General features: G+C 44.8%; 2 protein-coding genes across 2 annotated transcripts in view; one reads left to right on the top strand and one right to left on the bottom strand.

Annotated features, from left to right (window-relative positions):
- Positions 1–5,402, bottom strand: part of CTNNA1 (catenin alpha 1) — a 364,979-nt gene extending 359,577 nt beyond the window's left edge. Inside the window, exon 1 of the mRNA XM_070075027.1 lies at positions 5,076–5,402. The gene's annotated coding sequence lies outside the window, so the exon portion shown is untranslated. The remainder of the gene's footprint in view (positions 1–5,075) is intronic.
- A 416-nt stretch (positions 5,403–5,818) lies between these two features.
- The window catches only part of ETF1 (eukaryotic translation termination factor 1), a 33,440-nt gene continuing 22,264 nt past the window's right edge, over positions 5,819–16,994 (top strand). The window contains 2 exon segments of the mRNA NM_001082767.1: positions 5,819–5,863; positions 6,025–6,128. Coding sequence (NP_001076236.1) covers positions 6,043–6,128 — 86 coding nt within the window. The 5' untranslated portion in view covers positions 5,819–5,863; positions 6,025–6,042.

Raw genomic sequence — 16,994 nt, 5'->3', positions numbered from 1 at the left:
TTCAGATAGCTGTGACTCCTGCTGAAAGCTCTGCCAAAGGCCTCTGACCACAGGCTTCATGTGCTCTGGTGTTTCCCCCTCTCTCAATTTATCTTGGCGGCCTTTACCTCCAGATTTCAACTTGGTTCACTCACTTTTTGCATAATGTTATGACCTATCATTAAATAAACCCTCCTCAAGTCCCTCTCATTTCCTATTTTCTTGTTCTCCTCTTTGGCCATGGTAGTATCAATTTATTGTAAAATGCAACCTCCATGAGTAACTTTGCTTCACTGCCGTTTCCCAGTGCCGAACACATACGCAAATCAGCATTCTCATCTCAGTATTGGAGACAACCTATGAAGAACCCAGTTAAAACTGCTGCTTGGAATGCTCACGTTCCTTAATGGGAGTGTTTGATATGAGTCCCAGCTCATTTGCTTTTCATCCAGTTTACCCTGAATGTGCATCCTGGGTGAAGGAGATGCTCAGTTTGGTCCCTGCCATCCATGTGGAAGACCCAGATGGAAGTTCCAGGCTCCTGGCTTCAGATGTCCCAGCCCTGGCTAATGGAAGATCTCTCTTTGCCTTTAAAATAAAAATGAAAATGTTTTTTAAAAATAGAAATGTAGCCTGCCTGAGGTTTTCCAGAACCAGTAAAGAAAATTATACTGACCAGAACAAACACCATCTTGGTCCATTTTGTGCTACTATAACAATATATGAAGGAAAAGGAGAGAGAGATCTGACTCCCCAGATGGTCACAACGGCTATGGCTGGGCCACGCTTGAACCAGGAGCCAGGAGCTTGAGCTTCAGATCTCCCTCGTGGGTGATAGAGACCCAAACACTTGGGTCATCTGCTGCTTTTCCTGGGCCATTAGCAAGGAGCTGGATCAGAAGTGGAGCAGCCAGGACTTGAACAGGGCCCATATGGAATACCAGCATTGCAGGTAGCTTTTCCCTCTACACTGGCCACCTATATGATCTTGAAAAAAATAAATGCTATTTAGACAGGTGGATTTTTTTTTCCAACTTTTGAAATTTACCAATCTAAGAACTCTAAGCATACTATCATGGGGGCCAGTGTTGTGGTGCAGGTTAATCTGTGCCACCAGCATCCCATATGGATGCCAGTTTGAGTCCCAGCTGCTCCTCTTCCAGTCCAGCTCTCTGCTGTGACCTGGAAAAGCAGAAGATGGCCGAAGTGCTTGGGCCCCTACACCCACACAGGAGACCGGGAAGATCACCTGGCTCCTGGCTTCAGATCAGTGCAGCTCCGGCTGTTGCTCTCTCTCTAACTCTGCCTTTCAAATAAATAAATAAATCTTAAATACCTCAGGACTGTGTTAGACAATTTTTCTGGGGAAATGATCCCTTGCTTTCAGTTGGTTTCTTGAAATAGTCTGTGACCTATACAGCTTCCCTATCTGGGAAATCAAATACCTTAGTAGCTTTACTGGCTTAAATTCAAGGGAAACCTTTCTGGTTCCTAACTGCTCCTGCCATCTGCCATCCACTCAATAATGTCTGCCTTGTGGTTTTTTGTTTTTGTTGTTGTTTGTTTTTTTTTACAGGCAGAGTTAGACAGAGAGGAAGGTCTTCCTTCCGTTGGTTCGCTCCCAGATGACTGCTACGGCCAGCGTGCTGCCACCGGCGCACCACGCCAATCCGGAGCCAGGAGCCAGGTGCTTCCTCCAGGTCTCCATGCAGGTGCAGGGCACAAGCACTTGGGCCATCCTCCACTGCCTTCCTGGGCCACAGCAGAGAGCTGGACTGGAAGAGGAGCAACCGGGACTAGAACCTGGGGTGCCAGCACCGCACATGGAGGATTAGCCTAGTGAGCCACGGCGCCGGCCCTATGTCTGCGTTTCTTAAGCATACTTGGTTTACCTACCTCCTCCATGAAGCCTGCCCCACTCAACCCACATCAACCATTACACTCAAATTGTCTTGTTAACTTCTTAACGTTCAAATTAGCAAGTTGGCTTTTTTTTAAAAAAAGATTTATTTATTTGAAAGGCAGACTTACAGGCAGATCATTTAAGTTCAGGGACTCAGGTTCAGGGTATTGCCCTTAGCAAATCTTTGTACAATCATCTCTTTTCTGCCTTCCCCATCTTGGCTATTCTTGAATTGGCCTTCATATTTGCAGCCAATTAATCTTATTCTTTGGACAAGAGTACTGTGGGTTTTTTTTTCTTTGTTTTGTTTTGCTTTTGACAGGCAGTTAGACAGAGAGACAGAGACAGAGAGAAAGGTCTTCCTTCCATTGGCTTACCCCCCAAATGACCACTACGGCCAGAGCACTGTGCCAATTTGAAGCCAGGAGCCAGGTGCTTCTCCTGGTCTCCCATGTGGGTGCAGGGCCCAAGGACTCGGGCCATCCTCCACTGCCCTCCTGGGCCACAGCAGAGAGCTGGACCAGAAGAGGAACAGCCAGGACAGAATCGGCGCCCCAAACTGGGACTAGTACCCAGGGTGCTGGCGCCGCAGGCAGAGGATTAGCCTAGTGAGCTGTGGGGGCAGCCAAACAGTACCGTTCTTAATCTGTGCTTTCAGCATCAAAACTCACAATCCATCTCTAGTCTCCCTAAATTCCACACATTGGGAATATCACCTATGTCCCAATATTTAACAAGATTATCTAATGTCAGAGCCACAGAAGTAGTTCTGAGACCACTGTGAACAATTACAGAGAATCTGAGGCTAGAGGGATTATACAGTCTATCTTCACCATATAACAGTTTTAAAAATTCTGTATCACCCTTCTAACACACAAAGTTCTTCCTCAACACTGGATGGTCACAGTCCCATTTAAAAAGGCTCTGCCTTGCTGAAAGGACTAGGATTTCAGCTCCATTCCCCCAAAATCTCTTCTACTATTCATCACAGCCTTTGTCTCTAATGTACTGATTTCCAATTCTAAATGGTGAGATGATGAATTTGTACCTACTGGTCAATTGAGATTTGGGGGCTACAGTAAAATTGCCTAGGTCTACAATATCCTAAGAAACAAGTTTGATGAATTCAAAGGCTAAAAAGTGGCAATCCTATCTGGGATGTTACAATCTTACTTCCGTATGAATCACACAGAAAATAAACACACCTAAATAGACCTAAAGCAACGCCACAAACACAAACCTAACAAGTAGGAAAGACAGACCAAGGCAACCTAACACCAGGAACTGAGACAAGGGAAATGAAGTAGGGAAAAAGTTGGGACACACTGTAGTCTGTAAACAGTGTTTACAACTATTTTAAAAGATGTCACTACAGGGCCTGCACTGAGGTGTAGATGGGTTAAGTCTCCGCCTGTAGTACTATGCCTGCTCAAATCCCAGCTGCACCACTTCCAATCCAGCTCCCTGGTAATGGCCTAGGAAAGCAGTAGATGGCCCAAGTGCTCGGGTCCTGAACCCACATGGGAGACCTGGAAGAAGCTCCTGGTTTTGGAACGGCCCAGCTCCGGCTGTTGCAGCCATTTGGGAAGTGACCCAGCAGATGGACGATCTTTCTCTCTTTCTCCCTCTGTCTCTGTAACTCTGCCTTTCAAATAAATAAATTTTTAGGGGCCAGCGCTGTGGCACAGTGGGTTAAAGCCCTGGCCTGAAGCGCTGGAATCCCATATGGGCGCCAGTTCTAGAACTGGCTGCTCCTCTCCCGATCCACCTCTCTGCTATGGCCTGAGAAAAGCAGTAGAAGATGGCCCAAGTCCTTGGGCCCCTGTACCCCTGTGGGACACCCGGAAGAAGCTCTTGGCTCCTGGCTTCAGATCAGCGCAGCTCCGGCTGTTGCAGCCATCTGGGGAATGAACCAGTGGATGGAAGACCTCTCTCTGTAACTCTGTCTTTCAAATAAAATAAATGTTTTATAAGTAAATAAATCTTTAAAAAAATAAGTACAGTGAGCGGTACACAGTAGTGCGATATTAAAAAACCAATGAACACACACTGAAAACTATTCAACCTAAGAGATTTCTTCCTGTGAATTCATTTCCTGGGAGAGGGATAAGCTCAACAGAAGTGTATCCCATCCCAATAGAATATAGATAATTAAGTCAGTGCATGATAAACTGCACTGGCCACTGAACTTGGAGACTGGAAGCTATAAACTAGCTGTATGAGCAATTCCCTTTCACTTTTCTTTGCCACAGATTTCCTATGTATGAAATGGGGATAATACCCCACCTCCAAAGTGTCGGCAAAGAAAACATGCAAAATATTCAAGGCCCCCATACAAATCCAGTTGCATGACTGACCTCACATAAGCCAACCTCAACGTTAATAGGCCCTGATGAAATTCTGAATCATGCCCCCCAAAGAGGAAGTGGCTCCTCACCTCTGCCACGCCAGTAAATGTCATCATTTCGGTACTCTGGGCGCCATTCTTGCTCTTCCTCATCCTCCACATCCAATCCACCAACCAGTCCTGCATACTGTAGCCCTCATACACCCTGTATCATTACCCATGCCCTCCACTGCCACCCTGGACAAGGTTACAATCCTCTCAGTGGAGACTGAAGTAGCCAAAACGGTCTCTAAGCTTCCACTTTTGCTCTCTCCACCCCACGCGAGGGCTCTACCCACGGAAAAGAAGCCAGACTCCCAAACCCTGACTTAAAAAGGGCCCTGATATTTCTCTGCCGCTTCTCCACAGCACTCTCCCCATTCCTGACCTCCCTGCGGCACACTGTCTCGTCTGTCGTCCCTCAAACGGGGAGGCTCCCTCTGGACAAACTCCTACTTAGCTTGTGGGTCTCATTTCACAGTTGGGTCCCCTGTCACAAACTCTCAGACCACCTTGAAGCACTTAAGCATCCGCTCATTTTATTACACAAAAGTATAAAGTCGCAAACAGTTATAAATGCACCTAGACCCTACTAACGGTCACCTGTTTCGTTCACCCCTGAATCCCCAGGAAATCAGGATCTAGTACCCCGTCTGAACTAAAATATATATGTGCACGAATGCCAAGTGCAGTGAGAGGAGGCACAAAGCAGCCTAGCTCCGTAAGACAAGCACTAACTCGGTTTGCTTCAACATCCAGCAGCTCAGACCCAACCACTCACGGGGTCCGATGCCTCAAGTCGCCTACCTCCGGCAGCCCCTGTTTCTTCAACCCCACAAAGTCCCAAGCACTGCGGCCACAGGCAACATGCCGGTTTCGCTCCTGCGGGTGAGAGTCCACTCTGGAGCCGGACAGGCCCCTATTCCGAATCGCTGGTCGAGACGGAACATTTGTTGGCGCAGCCGTGACGCACTCAGGCCAGAGCACTTCGTCACCGATGAAGCCGCGAGGCTTGAAGGGCTTACTTTGAAGGCTCCTCGGCCGCCATTCCCCACCGCGCGCGTCCGGACCCGAGGGTCCAGCTTTGCGTCGCAGAGCTTCAGACGCCCACTTCTGTTCAGAAGAGGGACGCAGAAGATGATGACTCCGGCGTCTCGCCCTTTAAGAACCCCCATACAACTGGCGGGGCGCTGGATAAACCCTCGCGAGAGCCGCCCGCTTCCTCTTGCTTCCTCCTCTCAGTTTGCCGGGCCGGAAGAAAGGCGGCACCTCCAGCCCCCCGGCCTCTACCTCACAAGACAGCGCGGCCCCCGCTGCGACCAATCAGCGTGCTCATTGTAGGCCGCGGCGCCGAGAACCAATGGAAAGTCGCGGCGCGCGCAGCGCCTCCCTTCGTCCGCACCGGCCCCCTCCCTTCCGCCCGCCGCCTTCCACTCCGCCTCTGGCGGAGGAAGTGATGTCACAGGCCCCATGTGAGCGGATTGCAACACATGCAGCTGCCTGGAGAGAGGGAGCCGGTGTCCTACGTCAGAGCCGCCGCCGCGGAGCCGCCGCCGGGGAGGAGCAGCCGCTGCCGCCCAGGACTGGGCCCTTAGGTAAGTCAGCGGAAGGGAGAGCCCAGCGACCTACGCGGCGGTCCGCGCGGGGTGGGGAGAGGAGGGCCTCTCGGGGGCGGCGAGGAAGGGGGCCGCTCTGCCCCAGCGGCGGCGCTAACTCTGTGGTCTTGGTGTCTCCGGGCCCCGCCGGGCCGCTCTAGGGAGGAGGAGGCGAGAAGATGGCGGACGACCCCAGTGCTGCCGACAGGAACGTGGAAATCTGGAAGATCAAGAAGCTCATTAAGAGCTTGGAGGCGGCCCGCGGGTGAGCGCCGCGTCCGGCCCCCCCGTGCCCTCTTGGTTCCCGGACCCCTCAGGATGGCCGCCCCCGCGCCGCATGGCCGGATGAGGAGAACCAGGCACTAGCCAACTCCCGCCTTCTGGACCTCCGGGTAGTAGCCCCTGACGCCGGGGCCGAGGGTCGGCGCGGTTGGCCTGAATAGGGGTTCTTCCCCCGCTTGGGGGTAAGGGGCCCGCGCTCCCGGGGCTCAGACCGCTCGGCCCCCCTCGTGATATTACACTGCTACTTTTGTACCCCTCTCGGGCCCTCAAATCCAACTCCTTACTCGTCAGGCTTCAGGTGCTGCCGGCCGAGTCGGGTGCTGCTGGGGGAAAGGGCTCGGCCTTCCTTTCCGATCGCCTTTCCCTGATTTCCTCTCTCCGTCTCCCTTCATGCCCTTAAGCAGGGCCTCATTAAAATGGCCACCCCCTCCTGGGCTCCTTAGGCCCGGGTGTGTGAAGTTTAGATGGGACGGGACGGGGAGTGACCGGAGACATCCTCCTCCTGACTCCCTTGATTTCTCTGGGTCTTCCACCTTCCCTGAGATGACTTCCGCAAGTCCTCTCCTTACGCCTGGAGCTTCCTGGTTTCAGCTCTTCCAAGACCCGCCTATAAATTGAAACTGCCAGCGTGTGCGGGATGGAGGGTGGGTAGGATAGGTTTTGGCTGATGATCTGGGTGTGTATGTGCCGGACGGAGGAGTCCCTGTTGGCCTTTTTCTGGAACTTTGAGGATGTCACTGGAGAGGTGCTTGATGTACTGATGCTTGTTAAATTCAGAACTGAATTAAGTGGGCTGTGAGTCTCCACTTGAAAGTTTTGATAACAAACTGTAGGTGTGTCCATTGTGGGAAGAGTAGGCTAGATTAAAATTAACCGTGTTTTTTTTTTTTTTTTTTAACGTTGCTCATTTAAGGAAGGTGTGCCAATGGTGTTCTTGTTTCCTCAGTTTACTACTTTATTTTGTCCCTTTCCCAGACATAGAAACCTTTTACTTACAGGGTCGTTTCCCCCTCCCTCCCCAAAAAAGTGTTTGGAACATTTTGTATTGATATTTCTGAGCATTCTTAGAATAATTAGTGGTTTGTCCCAGGCCATGTGTAAAGTTGATTTCAGCCCAAGAATTAGACATTTTGGGTTTTGGCCCAGGTTTGTCATTGAGAGGTAGATTTGCAATGGTGGGATGACCAGATGACCACCTCTCCCAGCTCTTTATTATTTTTTGAAACCATGTGCTTAATTCTACTGAAAGCCCAGGGTTAACAGGCTGGTTTTGCTGTGGTGTGTCGTTCTTAATAAATTAGCAGTGAGCGGTTCTGTGACTTGGACTTTTGCTCACTCCATTGGTGTGCTGGAGAAATTAACATGAACTGAAGGTAACAACTCATTTTTTGTTCCTTAGGTTTTTCTTTGGATTTGATAGAACATTCACACCGACTTAGTGATCTAACAGGAACTTGTGCCATATAATAGAGTGAATAATTACTCCCAAATGTGAGAATCAGGTTCAGGAAGGGTAATATAGGTCATGACCCATTATAATACATTACCCGGAATTAGCCAGGTTCCTTTGTTTCACTTGGAGCTTCTGTTGTGTTATTTGAACTGTTCATTGACTTTTACAGATTGTTGTGTTTAAAGTTGGATGTCACCTGTGAATTTATTCTTGTGACTTTAGAGACAGGTTCATAGTTACAATTTGCATTGTATTCTTTGAAAAGCAGTTTAAAATATTAATTTGCCACTGTAATTTGCTTGTTGTCTGAGTGAAGAAACATTCACAATAACACTGCTTAATAAATAACAGCATTCCTTTCTACTGCTTGATGAAGGAAGCTCATTCTTAAATTTACTCCTAGGCATATTACATAGTGACTCTGAAACTTTTAAAACCCTCTTTAAAGCTTTTGAAAACTTTTTATCTTTTTGGTTAGCCAGGTTTGGTAAAGCTTAAAGAATGCCAAAAGTGAAAGTTTTTAGGCATGATTTGTCTTCCAAGTGATAGAGTTTAAACATTTTAGACAGGATTTAACTCTAAAATTTCTGGGAGATGTTCGTCTAAATAAATAAGTCATGTTTTACTTTGCTTTTAGTTAGGATTTGGTTGCATCTTGATCCCACATGAAAATCTGAAAGCTTGGCCATCTCTGGGTATTGATTGGGAAGTTAGAAGTTTATTCTGTGGCTCAGAAGTTTACTATTATACATCAGTTTCTTCTGGGAAATAGCAAGATTGTATTTTCATTGACTTGATTTTCATAGCGTACAATGAGAAGTATTTCTCAATACTAAGATATTTTTAGGACAATTGTATTGGACTTTTAAAGACAAACGATGGTGAAATAAATCCTGCCTGCTGGTGTTTATGGGGTACCATGTGGGTTTCAGGAACAGACTGAGGTTGTGTTTAATCATGATTATTAGCACAAGGCACTGAAGCTTGGTGATGGGTTATCAGAACTGTTTTAGAAGTGTAAAAGCGCATTTTTCTTCCTCTTGTCCCCCAAGCAGTGTGGAATTATGGATATGAGAATCAAGGATTGGTTTATTTTTAATACTAGCTATGAAAGTCTGTTAGAATAAATAATTTGAGATTAAGGTTGTCACAATATAATCGTCTCGATACATAACGAAAACAATGTAGCTTTAAAAAGGACCACCTGCAAAATAGACTTACAGAGTACATCTGAACAGAGTCAAGTACCCAGGCAGAATAATTTTTTGAGGACTTAGTATGTTGTAGGCGCTGTTGTAAGCTGTGCTTTGTGTCATTTAATCTCACAACAGTATGTACTGCCACCATTTGACAAGACAGCTGAGGCTGAGAGGTTAGAAAAATTAATGTCCAAAATGTCACAAAAATGATAGAGTCCAAAACTTGATCCACTGTGCTACACCATATGTATTTACTCAAAAAATATAAAGCTAGATTTACTCATTTCAATCTGAGCTATAATAAACTATATTTTATTATGTCTGTGGAAGATCATTTAATAGGGATCAAATTATTAAAATGGGGAGTTTACTAGTATTTGTTTTTTTTAACTAGCAATATGCTTAATCTTTTTTGAGTTGAAGTGAATATACTTACCTGCCTTGTTTCATATAAGACCAGTGAGTATTAGTGTGTGCTGGTTAATTCTACTATATGTAAGCCCCACTTAAAGTGGGTGGTAGTTTGTCCCTGTTTATGGTTGGCTTAGAAAGACAAAACCAGAACTAGAGTAAAACTGTGGATTTGGGTGTCTTAAATAAGGAAATAAAACAGGTGAACATGTGTTACAAGAAAGATAGATGGGGATTTTTTTTCCTCTGTTGTGTTTTTTGAGTAGTCCAGAAGTAGCCCCAGAAATAGTGTTGAAAGCTTTATAGTTTGCAGGTAATAAAATCACGACCAGAGCCTGTTCTAACCAAGGACAGCAGAGAATGTGATAAAGAAAGTGTTATTTTGGGTTAAGTTGTGTCTAGGTGATATTTTTTTACTTATCTTCTCTAGTATATATTTCAAGTATAAATTGTCAATAGAAATAGAAATAACCTGATTATATGTAACTCTTTTCCTGCCCCCACATATAACCATTTAAAGACTCTGTACAGACAGCTCACATTATGTTGAATTAAAAGTTAATTGAGATCATTAACTTCTTTAAATCTTAGATAAATAAGGTAAACAGATTATATGGGTTTTGTTAAACCTTATTAGGTTTTTTTTTTTTTTTGAGATTTATTTATTTGAAAGTCAGAGTTACACAGAGAGAGAAGAGGCAGAGAGAGAGAGAGAGTTCTTCCATCCGATGGTTCACTCCCCAATTGGCCGCAATGGCGGGAGCTGCGCCAATCCGAAACCAGGAGCCAAGAGCTCTTCCAGGGCTCTCACGTGAGTGCAGGGGCCCAAGGACTTGGGCCATCTTCTATTGCTTTCCCAGGCCACAGCAGAGAGCTGGATCAGAAGTGGAGCAGCTGGGTTTCGAACAAACACCCATATGGAATACTGGCACTTTAGGCCAGGGCATTAACCTGCTGCACCACAGCACCAGCCCCTGGATTTTTTAAAATCTATATAATTTGTGTAAGTTGAAGTATGCTAAATGTTTTTGCTTCCCCATGTGAACATTGTTGATAGAATATTCACCTAAATGATGATACAAGGAATGTTGTCAAATCACTATACTACAGGTACTTTTTAAACTTTGACATCTGGATATCCTTGTAGGGCTAGTTGTAACTAAATTGATACCTTGTAGTCTTTCATACAGATTTCTGGACCATTCAAGGTTTAGACTCTTAAGACTTTTTTTTCCTGTCTTCTGTTTTAGCTTTTTCCCCAATCACTGATAGTTAGATAAAAGACCATTTGAGAGAAAAGTCAAATATTAGAATGTTACAAGTTTTGTGAGAAAGATGATTCTGGACCCCGTAACTACAGAGCTCTTGGTGGTCTCTAACTTATGAGCTGTTTGAAGCTGTGGGAAGTTATTCTTTTCAAGCCTGGGTTTCCATAAGCGTAACTATGGACCATGATCTTGGATTGGGTGGTAACAGTCATGAAAATATGAGTTAAAAATGAGGAAAGACTGTATAAAGGGTAGAGAGATGAGAGTATACGTGATAGTTTGTGGTACTGTTCCTCAGTTTCCCCCAAGTGTCATAAGCTGCCTGCCTCTACTCAGAGCTAGTTCTAATACCCATTGTATTTTGGCTTGGTATTCTGCACACTGTGGACCTAATGAACAATTACTCTCTTTGAATTTCAACTCTTGACAGGCTTCTCATTGTAATAGCAGATACACTTACCCTTCCAGTGAAGGAAGGCTTACTCTGGACACACTCCTAGGTAAGCAAGAGAACCTAATTAGAATGCCAGTTAAGGCAGAATACAATGTAGGTTATGGACTTGTCCTGTCTTTTACACGTACACCAGTTGGATCCGTTTCACAGAGGGCCTTTTTTCTTTGAATTTGCGGTTAATAATATGCAAAGCACAGCACAGCCACCTATGTTCGGAATATTTGGTTTGAGAAAACTTCAGGTGTCAGCTTTGCAGCCCTGCTAAATGGTCTTAGATGCTATTTGAAGAAGGAGAAGGAGAAATTGGCCTTTCTACTGCTGAATCTGTCCAGCTGGGAACTTGAACAACAAATTTCTTCTTGAGTCCAGCCTGTTTTCCAGGGATCTCAGAATAGAATCTTCTCCTAGGATACATTCTGTAGGTGTGTCTTAATTCTTCAGCACCAGCCTGCTACTTAGCGAAGGGATTGGGGCGCTTCGGGGTTCTTTTCCAGCAGGTTAGAAATTATGAGGTTTCTCCCTGGGGCACTCTCTTGAGCATGATGAAGCTCATTCTGATAACAGCTATATCTTATTCTGTTGGACACACTTTGGACCCTTGCCTACTGTCTTCATTGTCATATCTTTCCCTCCAGGTTCAGGGCTTGACATTTTCAGATCACCTTTAGAAGAATGATCCTAGTCAAAGCACATCTAGCTATTTTCCCCCAAACACATGTAGGTGAAAAATGAAGCTCATAAATGTGTTTTTACTGTTAGCTGGTTTCTGTGCGTTAACCACTAGACATTTTGGAAGAAGTCTGTAATAAAATTAGAACATGGTCTGCTACATAATGCTGGAGTGCTAATAAACCATATATAGCCTCATATTCCTACGCACACAAAAGCAAAGCACATAGTGAAGGGGGTTTCACAGGATTGGGGTCTTGAGTGAGGTGTTCATCGTTGTCAAAAAGGAAAAGAGATTGTTGTGTAACTATTCAGGCAAAATGTAGCAGATTTCCTAGGCAAGGCAAGCCAGTGTTACAAAGTGTTACTTTGAGCATTAGTTCTGTTTGGCTGATACAGTAACTTTGATACAGTGATGGAGTGGAACTGTCACTGATCTGCAACTTTGAACTGATTGAAAATCATTCTCAATTAAGTGCCAGCTAGCCTAAAAGTATATTGAAAAGCTTTGTGTTAGTTGATGGTAAGCTGTCAGGGAATTGAAATAGTGCAGAACATTTGTACATACGTGCTTTGTTGGTAAAGTTGGCATGGCAAAATTTAAGGCAATCTTAACACAACTTTTTCAGCCTAAACTTACAGGAAATGAATATGTACTTGTATTTATCCCCAAGCATTAATGCCTTTATATCTCTGGTATTTTTAGCTTTTTACTGAAAAGAATTCCTTTTTCTTGATGTGCGACACTATTTTGTGGTCTTACTAACTTGTTGAACAAAGTAGAGCCTCAGTAAAGACACAGGGTTAGAAGTTCAGACGTGAGATATATGTTAATCAAATGCTGAAACTAGTTTTCTGAAGATAATAGCATGTTCTTAACACTGTGTAGGGAAAGCTATTACCTGTGCATGTAAGAAGAATTTGAAGTACAGAGAAAGTAACTGTCTAATATCACAGCCTACTAAGTGGCAGTGCTAGATTCTGTTGCCACTCTTCTGATTTCAAAACCTAACTGACCCTAACTTGTACTATACTACCTTGTTCTTTGGAAACTGTTTCTTTTACTGAATAGAAACATTTCTTACCCACTTCTGAAAGGGAGACTCCTGTCCAGAGAGACTTGTAATTTACTAGGGGGAGCAGGTGTGCTGAAACCCAGAGGCAAAGTTGGAAGGAAAATAGACATGCTATTTGTACTTCTACCCTAGGAAGAACATCAGTGGTGAGGGAAATAACTTGTTGCCAAATCGCTCTCCAGAAGCTCATTTGTGTATTAAAAAGGTTAACAAGAAGGCAGTGACTTTTGCCTTATAGAAAAGTATTTCCATAGTGGTCAAGGAAGAAAAAGACTCTATCATTTGTAGGATCCCATATAGAACATTGGTAGTATGACCCTAACTCAACTGTGTTTGCGTTTCCTGGCTCTGCACTGTTAGGAAAACACGAAAGAAATTTTCCACCCTTTGCTCCTCCTCAGTGGAATATTCCACTAGGCTAGTTTTGTAAAATTCTTTTATTTACTTTTTCTAAGATAAAGTCAGTGCCTATAATTGTAGAAAAAATGTTCCACCAGAAGTGTACTTTGTGTTAGATGGCTGCCTAATCTTTGTGTTTTTGGAGATAAAACACTTTAATAAAAATTTCTATTAAGTATCTGCTGAAAATTGTTGAGACATCGGAGTTACTCTGAATCCTGTGATAGAGGCTACTTTAATGTTTCAGAAAGTTCTTGGTACCTTTCCCATCTGTTAATAGCATCAGACCCTAAAGTTAATTGCTTGAGCCAATTTCAGGTAACTTTCATAGGTCCTTTGAACAGTAACAAAATTATTCTTTCTAGTGCTTCTTTCTTTATAGATTTATCTATTTATTTAAAAGTCCAAGTTACTGAGAGATCTTCCATCCACTGGTTCACTTTCCAGATGACCACAGCAACCAGGCTGAAGCCAGGAACTTCTTCCAGGTCTCCCACATGGTTAGCAGGGCCCAAGCACCTGGGCCTTCTTCCACTGCTTTTCCCAGGCCGTCAGCAGGGAGCTGGATTGGAAGTGGAGAAACTCGGATACAAACCAGTGCCCATAGGGGATGCCAGCTTTGCAGGTGGTGGCATTACTCCCTATGCCACTACACCAGCCCCAAGGGAAATCTTCCATCTACTGGTTCATTCCTCAAATGGCCGCAATGGCCAGGGCTGGGCCAGGCTAAAGTCAGGAGCCTGGAACTCCATTCAGGTCTCCCATGTGGGTGTCAGGAACCCAAGTACTTGGACCATTTTCTGCTGCATTCCTGGGTGCTTTATTAGGTAGCTGGATTAGAAATTGGGCAGCTGGGAAGTGAACCGGCACTCCTATGGTATGCTGCTGTCACAGGCGACGGCTTAACCTGCTGTGCCACAATTTTGAGCCTTCTAACCAAGCTCTTTAAACAAGGCAACTCCTTGTATAAAGGTATGTCTGCCTCCTAACCTATCACTTAATGATGGCAGTAGCAGTGATGGAGAAGGACATCACAGTGAATTTCAATGAAGTAAAAAGACGTGAAAGTGTTGGTCTTGTTAGGGTAAAAACTAAAGTGTAAAAAACACAGCTTTACGCAGTGCGCCAGCCGCGGCGGCCATTGGAGGGTGAACCAACGGCAAAGGAAGACCTTTCTCTGTCTTTCTCCCTGTCCAAAAATAAATAAATAAATAAAAATTAAAAAAAAAAAAACCACACAGCTTTAAATGAGATGAAAACTGAGGGCTGGCATTGTGGTACAACCAGCTAAGCTGCTGCCTGCAATGCCAGTATCCCATATAGGAATGCTAATTCAAGTCCTAGCTGCTCTGCTTCCAACCCAGCTCCCTGCTTTCATGCCCGGGAAAGCAGTAGAAGATGGCCCAAGTACATGGGTCCCTGCCACCCAAGTAGGAGACTTACATGGAGCTCTGGAATCCCAGGTCCTGGCCATTGTGGCCATTTGGAGAGTAAACCAGCAGATGGAAGACCTCTCACTCTCCCTTTCAAATAAATAAATTAATTAAATTGGTGTTTTATTTGGTGGTTGAGAATAGATCTCTGGTGTCTGCATAGAAGAGAGTATATTGAGGAAACTGTATTTTTTAAAAAGACATTTATTTGAGAGGCAGAGAGATCTTCCATCCACTGATTTCACTTCTCAAATGTCCAAAATGGTTGGGGCTGGGCCAGGCTGAAGCCAGGAGCCTGGAACTCCCATCTAAGTCTCCCAAATGGGCGGCAGAAGCCTAAGCACTTGGGTCATCTTCTGCCTTCCCAGGTGTGTTAGAAAGGATTTGAACCAGAGCCCATATAGGATACTGGCAGCTTAAGCTACTGCACTACAAGACCAGGCCCCAGTACTGTTTTTTGATGTTAAAAATTAACCATTTATTCAGTCATCAAATATGTGAGCACTACTTTGTGGTAAAATGATTTCTCCACCACTGTACACCCCTCCCAGAAGCTAACACAGACCTAGCGTTAGCAATGTGTGTTTCATGATTTGATTCTTGGTGGGAGAGAGAATAGAAGTCAGGTGTCAGTGCCTTTGATTAGCCTAGTATACTTTTCTTCAAGATTTATTTATTTGAAAGGCAGCGTTTTTGTGGGGGTTTTTTGTTTTTTTTTTGTTTTTTTTTTTTGTTTTTTTGGACAGGCTGAGTTAGACAGTGAGAGAGAGAGAGACAGAGAGAAAGGTCTTCCTTCAGTTGGTTCACTCCCCAAATGGCTGCTACGGCCGGCACACTGTGCCAGTCCAAAGCCAGGAGCCAGTTGCTTCCTCCTGGTCTCCCATGCGGGTGCAGGGACTCAAGCAGTTGGGCCATCCTCCACAGCCTTCCTGGGCCACAGCAGAGAGCTTGGACTAGAAAAGGAGCAACCGGGACAGAATCCGGCGCCCTAATGGGGACTAGAACCCGGGGTGCTGGCGCTACAGGTGGAGGATTATGTCAGTGCCCTTTGAAGTCGTTGATCTCTTGGTTATCTCAAAATACTAATTGTATGCTACAGCTGTAGGCTAGAGCCACTTATGCTTTTATATAATACAGGTAATTAAAATTTTACAGGAGAGAGGGGCGGATGTTGTAGCAAGCAGAGCAGGTTAAGCTGCCACTTGCAACTCCAGTATGCTGTATGGGCATAACATTTCAAGTCCTGGCTGCTCCACTTCTGATTTAGCTCCCTGCTAATGCACCTGAGAAAACCACATGGGAGTCCTGGCTGAAGTTCCTGGATCCTGACTTTAGCCTGGTCCAGCCCTGGCTGTTGCAGCCAATTGGGAAGTGAATCAGCGATGGAAAATTCTGGAACTTTGCCTTTCAAATAAAATCTGGGGAAAAAAAAAGTTTCAGGGGGAAACAAAGCTTTAGTTCTCCCTTAACAATAGATAGACTTAGACATTGACACTACCTGACAGTCCTTCTCCCTTTATTTCTAGCTATATTTTGGTACTTTTTTTTTTTTTAATGAACTATTAAAGGGAAGGAGTAGATGAGGAAAAGACCTGGAGCTCCATCTAGTTATACTTAGTGGTGACTTAATATTTAAACTATCACTTGACATAAATTATCTTATAGAATCCTCATGACCTTGTTAAGTAAGTAGAAACAGACCTCCAGGGGTTTGTGTGATTTACCTTAGGTTACAGAGCCATTAAATAGAATAGGACATGAGCCTGAATCTGCCTGATTGTAAAGCCTATGAACTTATTTAAAAAAATTAAAAAAAGATTTATTTGAAAGACAAGAGTTGGTGCCGGTGCTGTGGCACAGTGTGTTAACGCCCTGGTCTGCGGCGCCGGCATCCCATATGGGCGCTGGTTCTAGTTCTGGCTGCTCTTCTTCCAATCCAGCTCTCTGCTATGGCCTGAGAAAACAGAAGAAAATGGCCCAAGTCCTTGGGCACCTGCACCCACGTGGGAGACCCAGAAGAACCTGGCTTCAGATCAGTGCAGCTCTGGCCATTGCGGCCATCTGGGGAGTGAACCAGTAGATGGAAGACCTCTCTCTGTCTCTACCTCTCTCTGTAACTTTCAAATAAATAAAATAAATCTTAAAAAAAAAAAAAAGAGAGAGAGAGAGAGAGAAGAAAAAGAGTTACAGAGAGGTGAGATACTCCGTCTGCTGGTTCATTCCCCAAATGACTGCAACAGCCAGATCTGAGCTGATCCAAATCTTCCAGCCTTTTTTTTTTTTTTTTTTTTTTCCCTGACAGGCAGATTGGACAGTGAGAGAGATTGAGAAAGGTCTTCCTTTTTCCATTGGTTCACCCCCTGAGTGGCCGCTACAGCCAGCGTGTTGTGGCTGGCACACCGGACTGATCCAAATCCAGGAGCCAGGTGCTTCTCCTGGTCTCCCATGCGGTTGCAGGGCCCAAGGACTTGGGCCATCCTCTACTGC

Source organism: Oryctolagus cuniculus, chromosome 6 (genome assembly GCF_964237555.1).
Source record: "Oryctolagus cuniculus chromosome 6, mOryCun1.1, whole genome shotgun sequence".
NCBI lineage: Eukaryota > Metazoa > Chordata > Mammalia > Lagomorpha > Leporidae > Oryctolagus > Oryctolagus cuniculus.
This window is presented reverse-complemented; position numbering and strand designations above follow the sequence as displayed.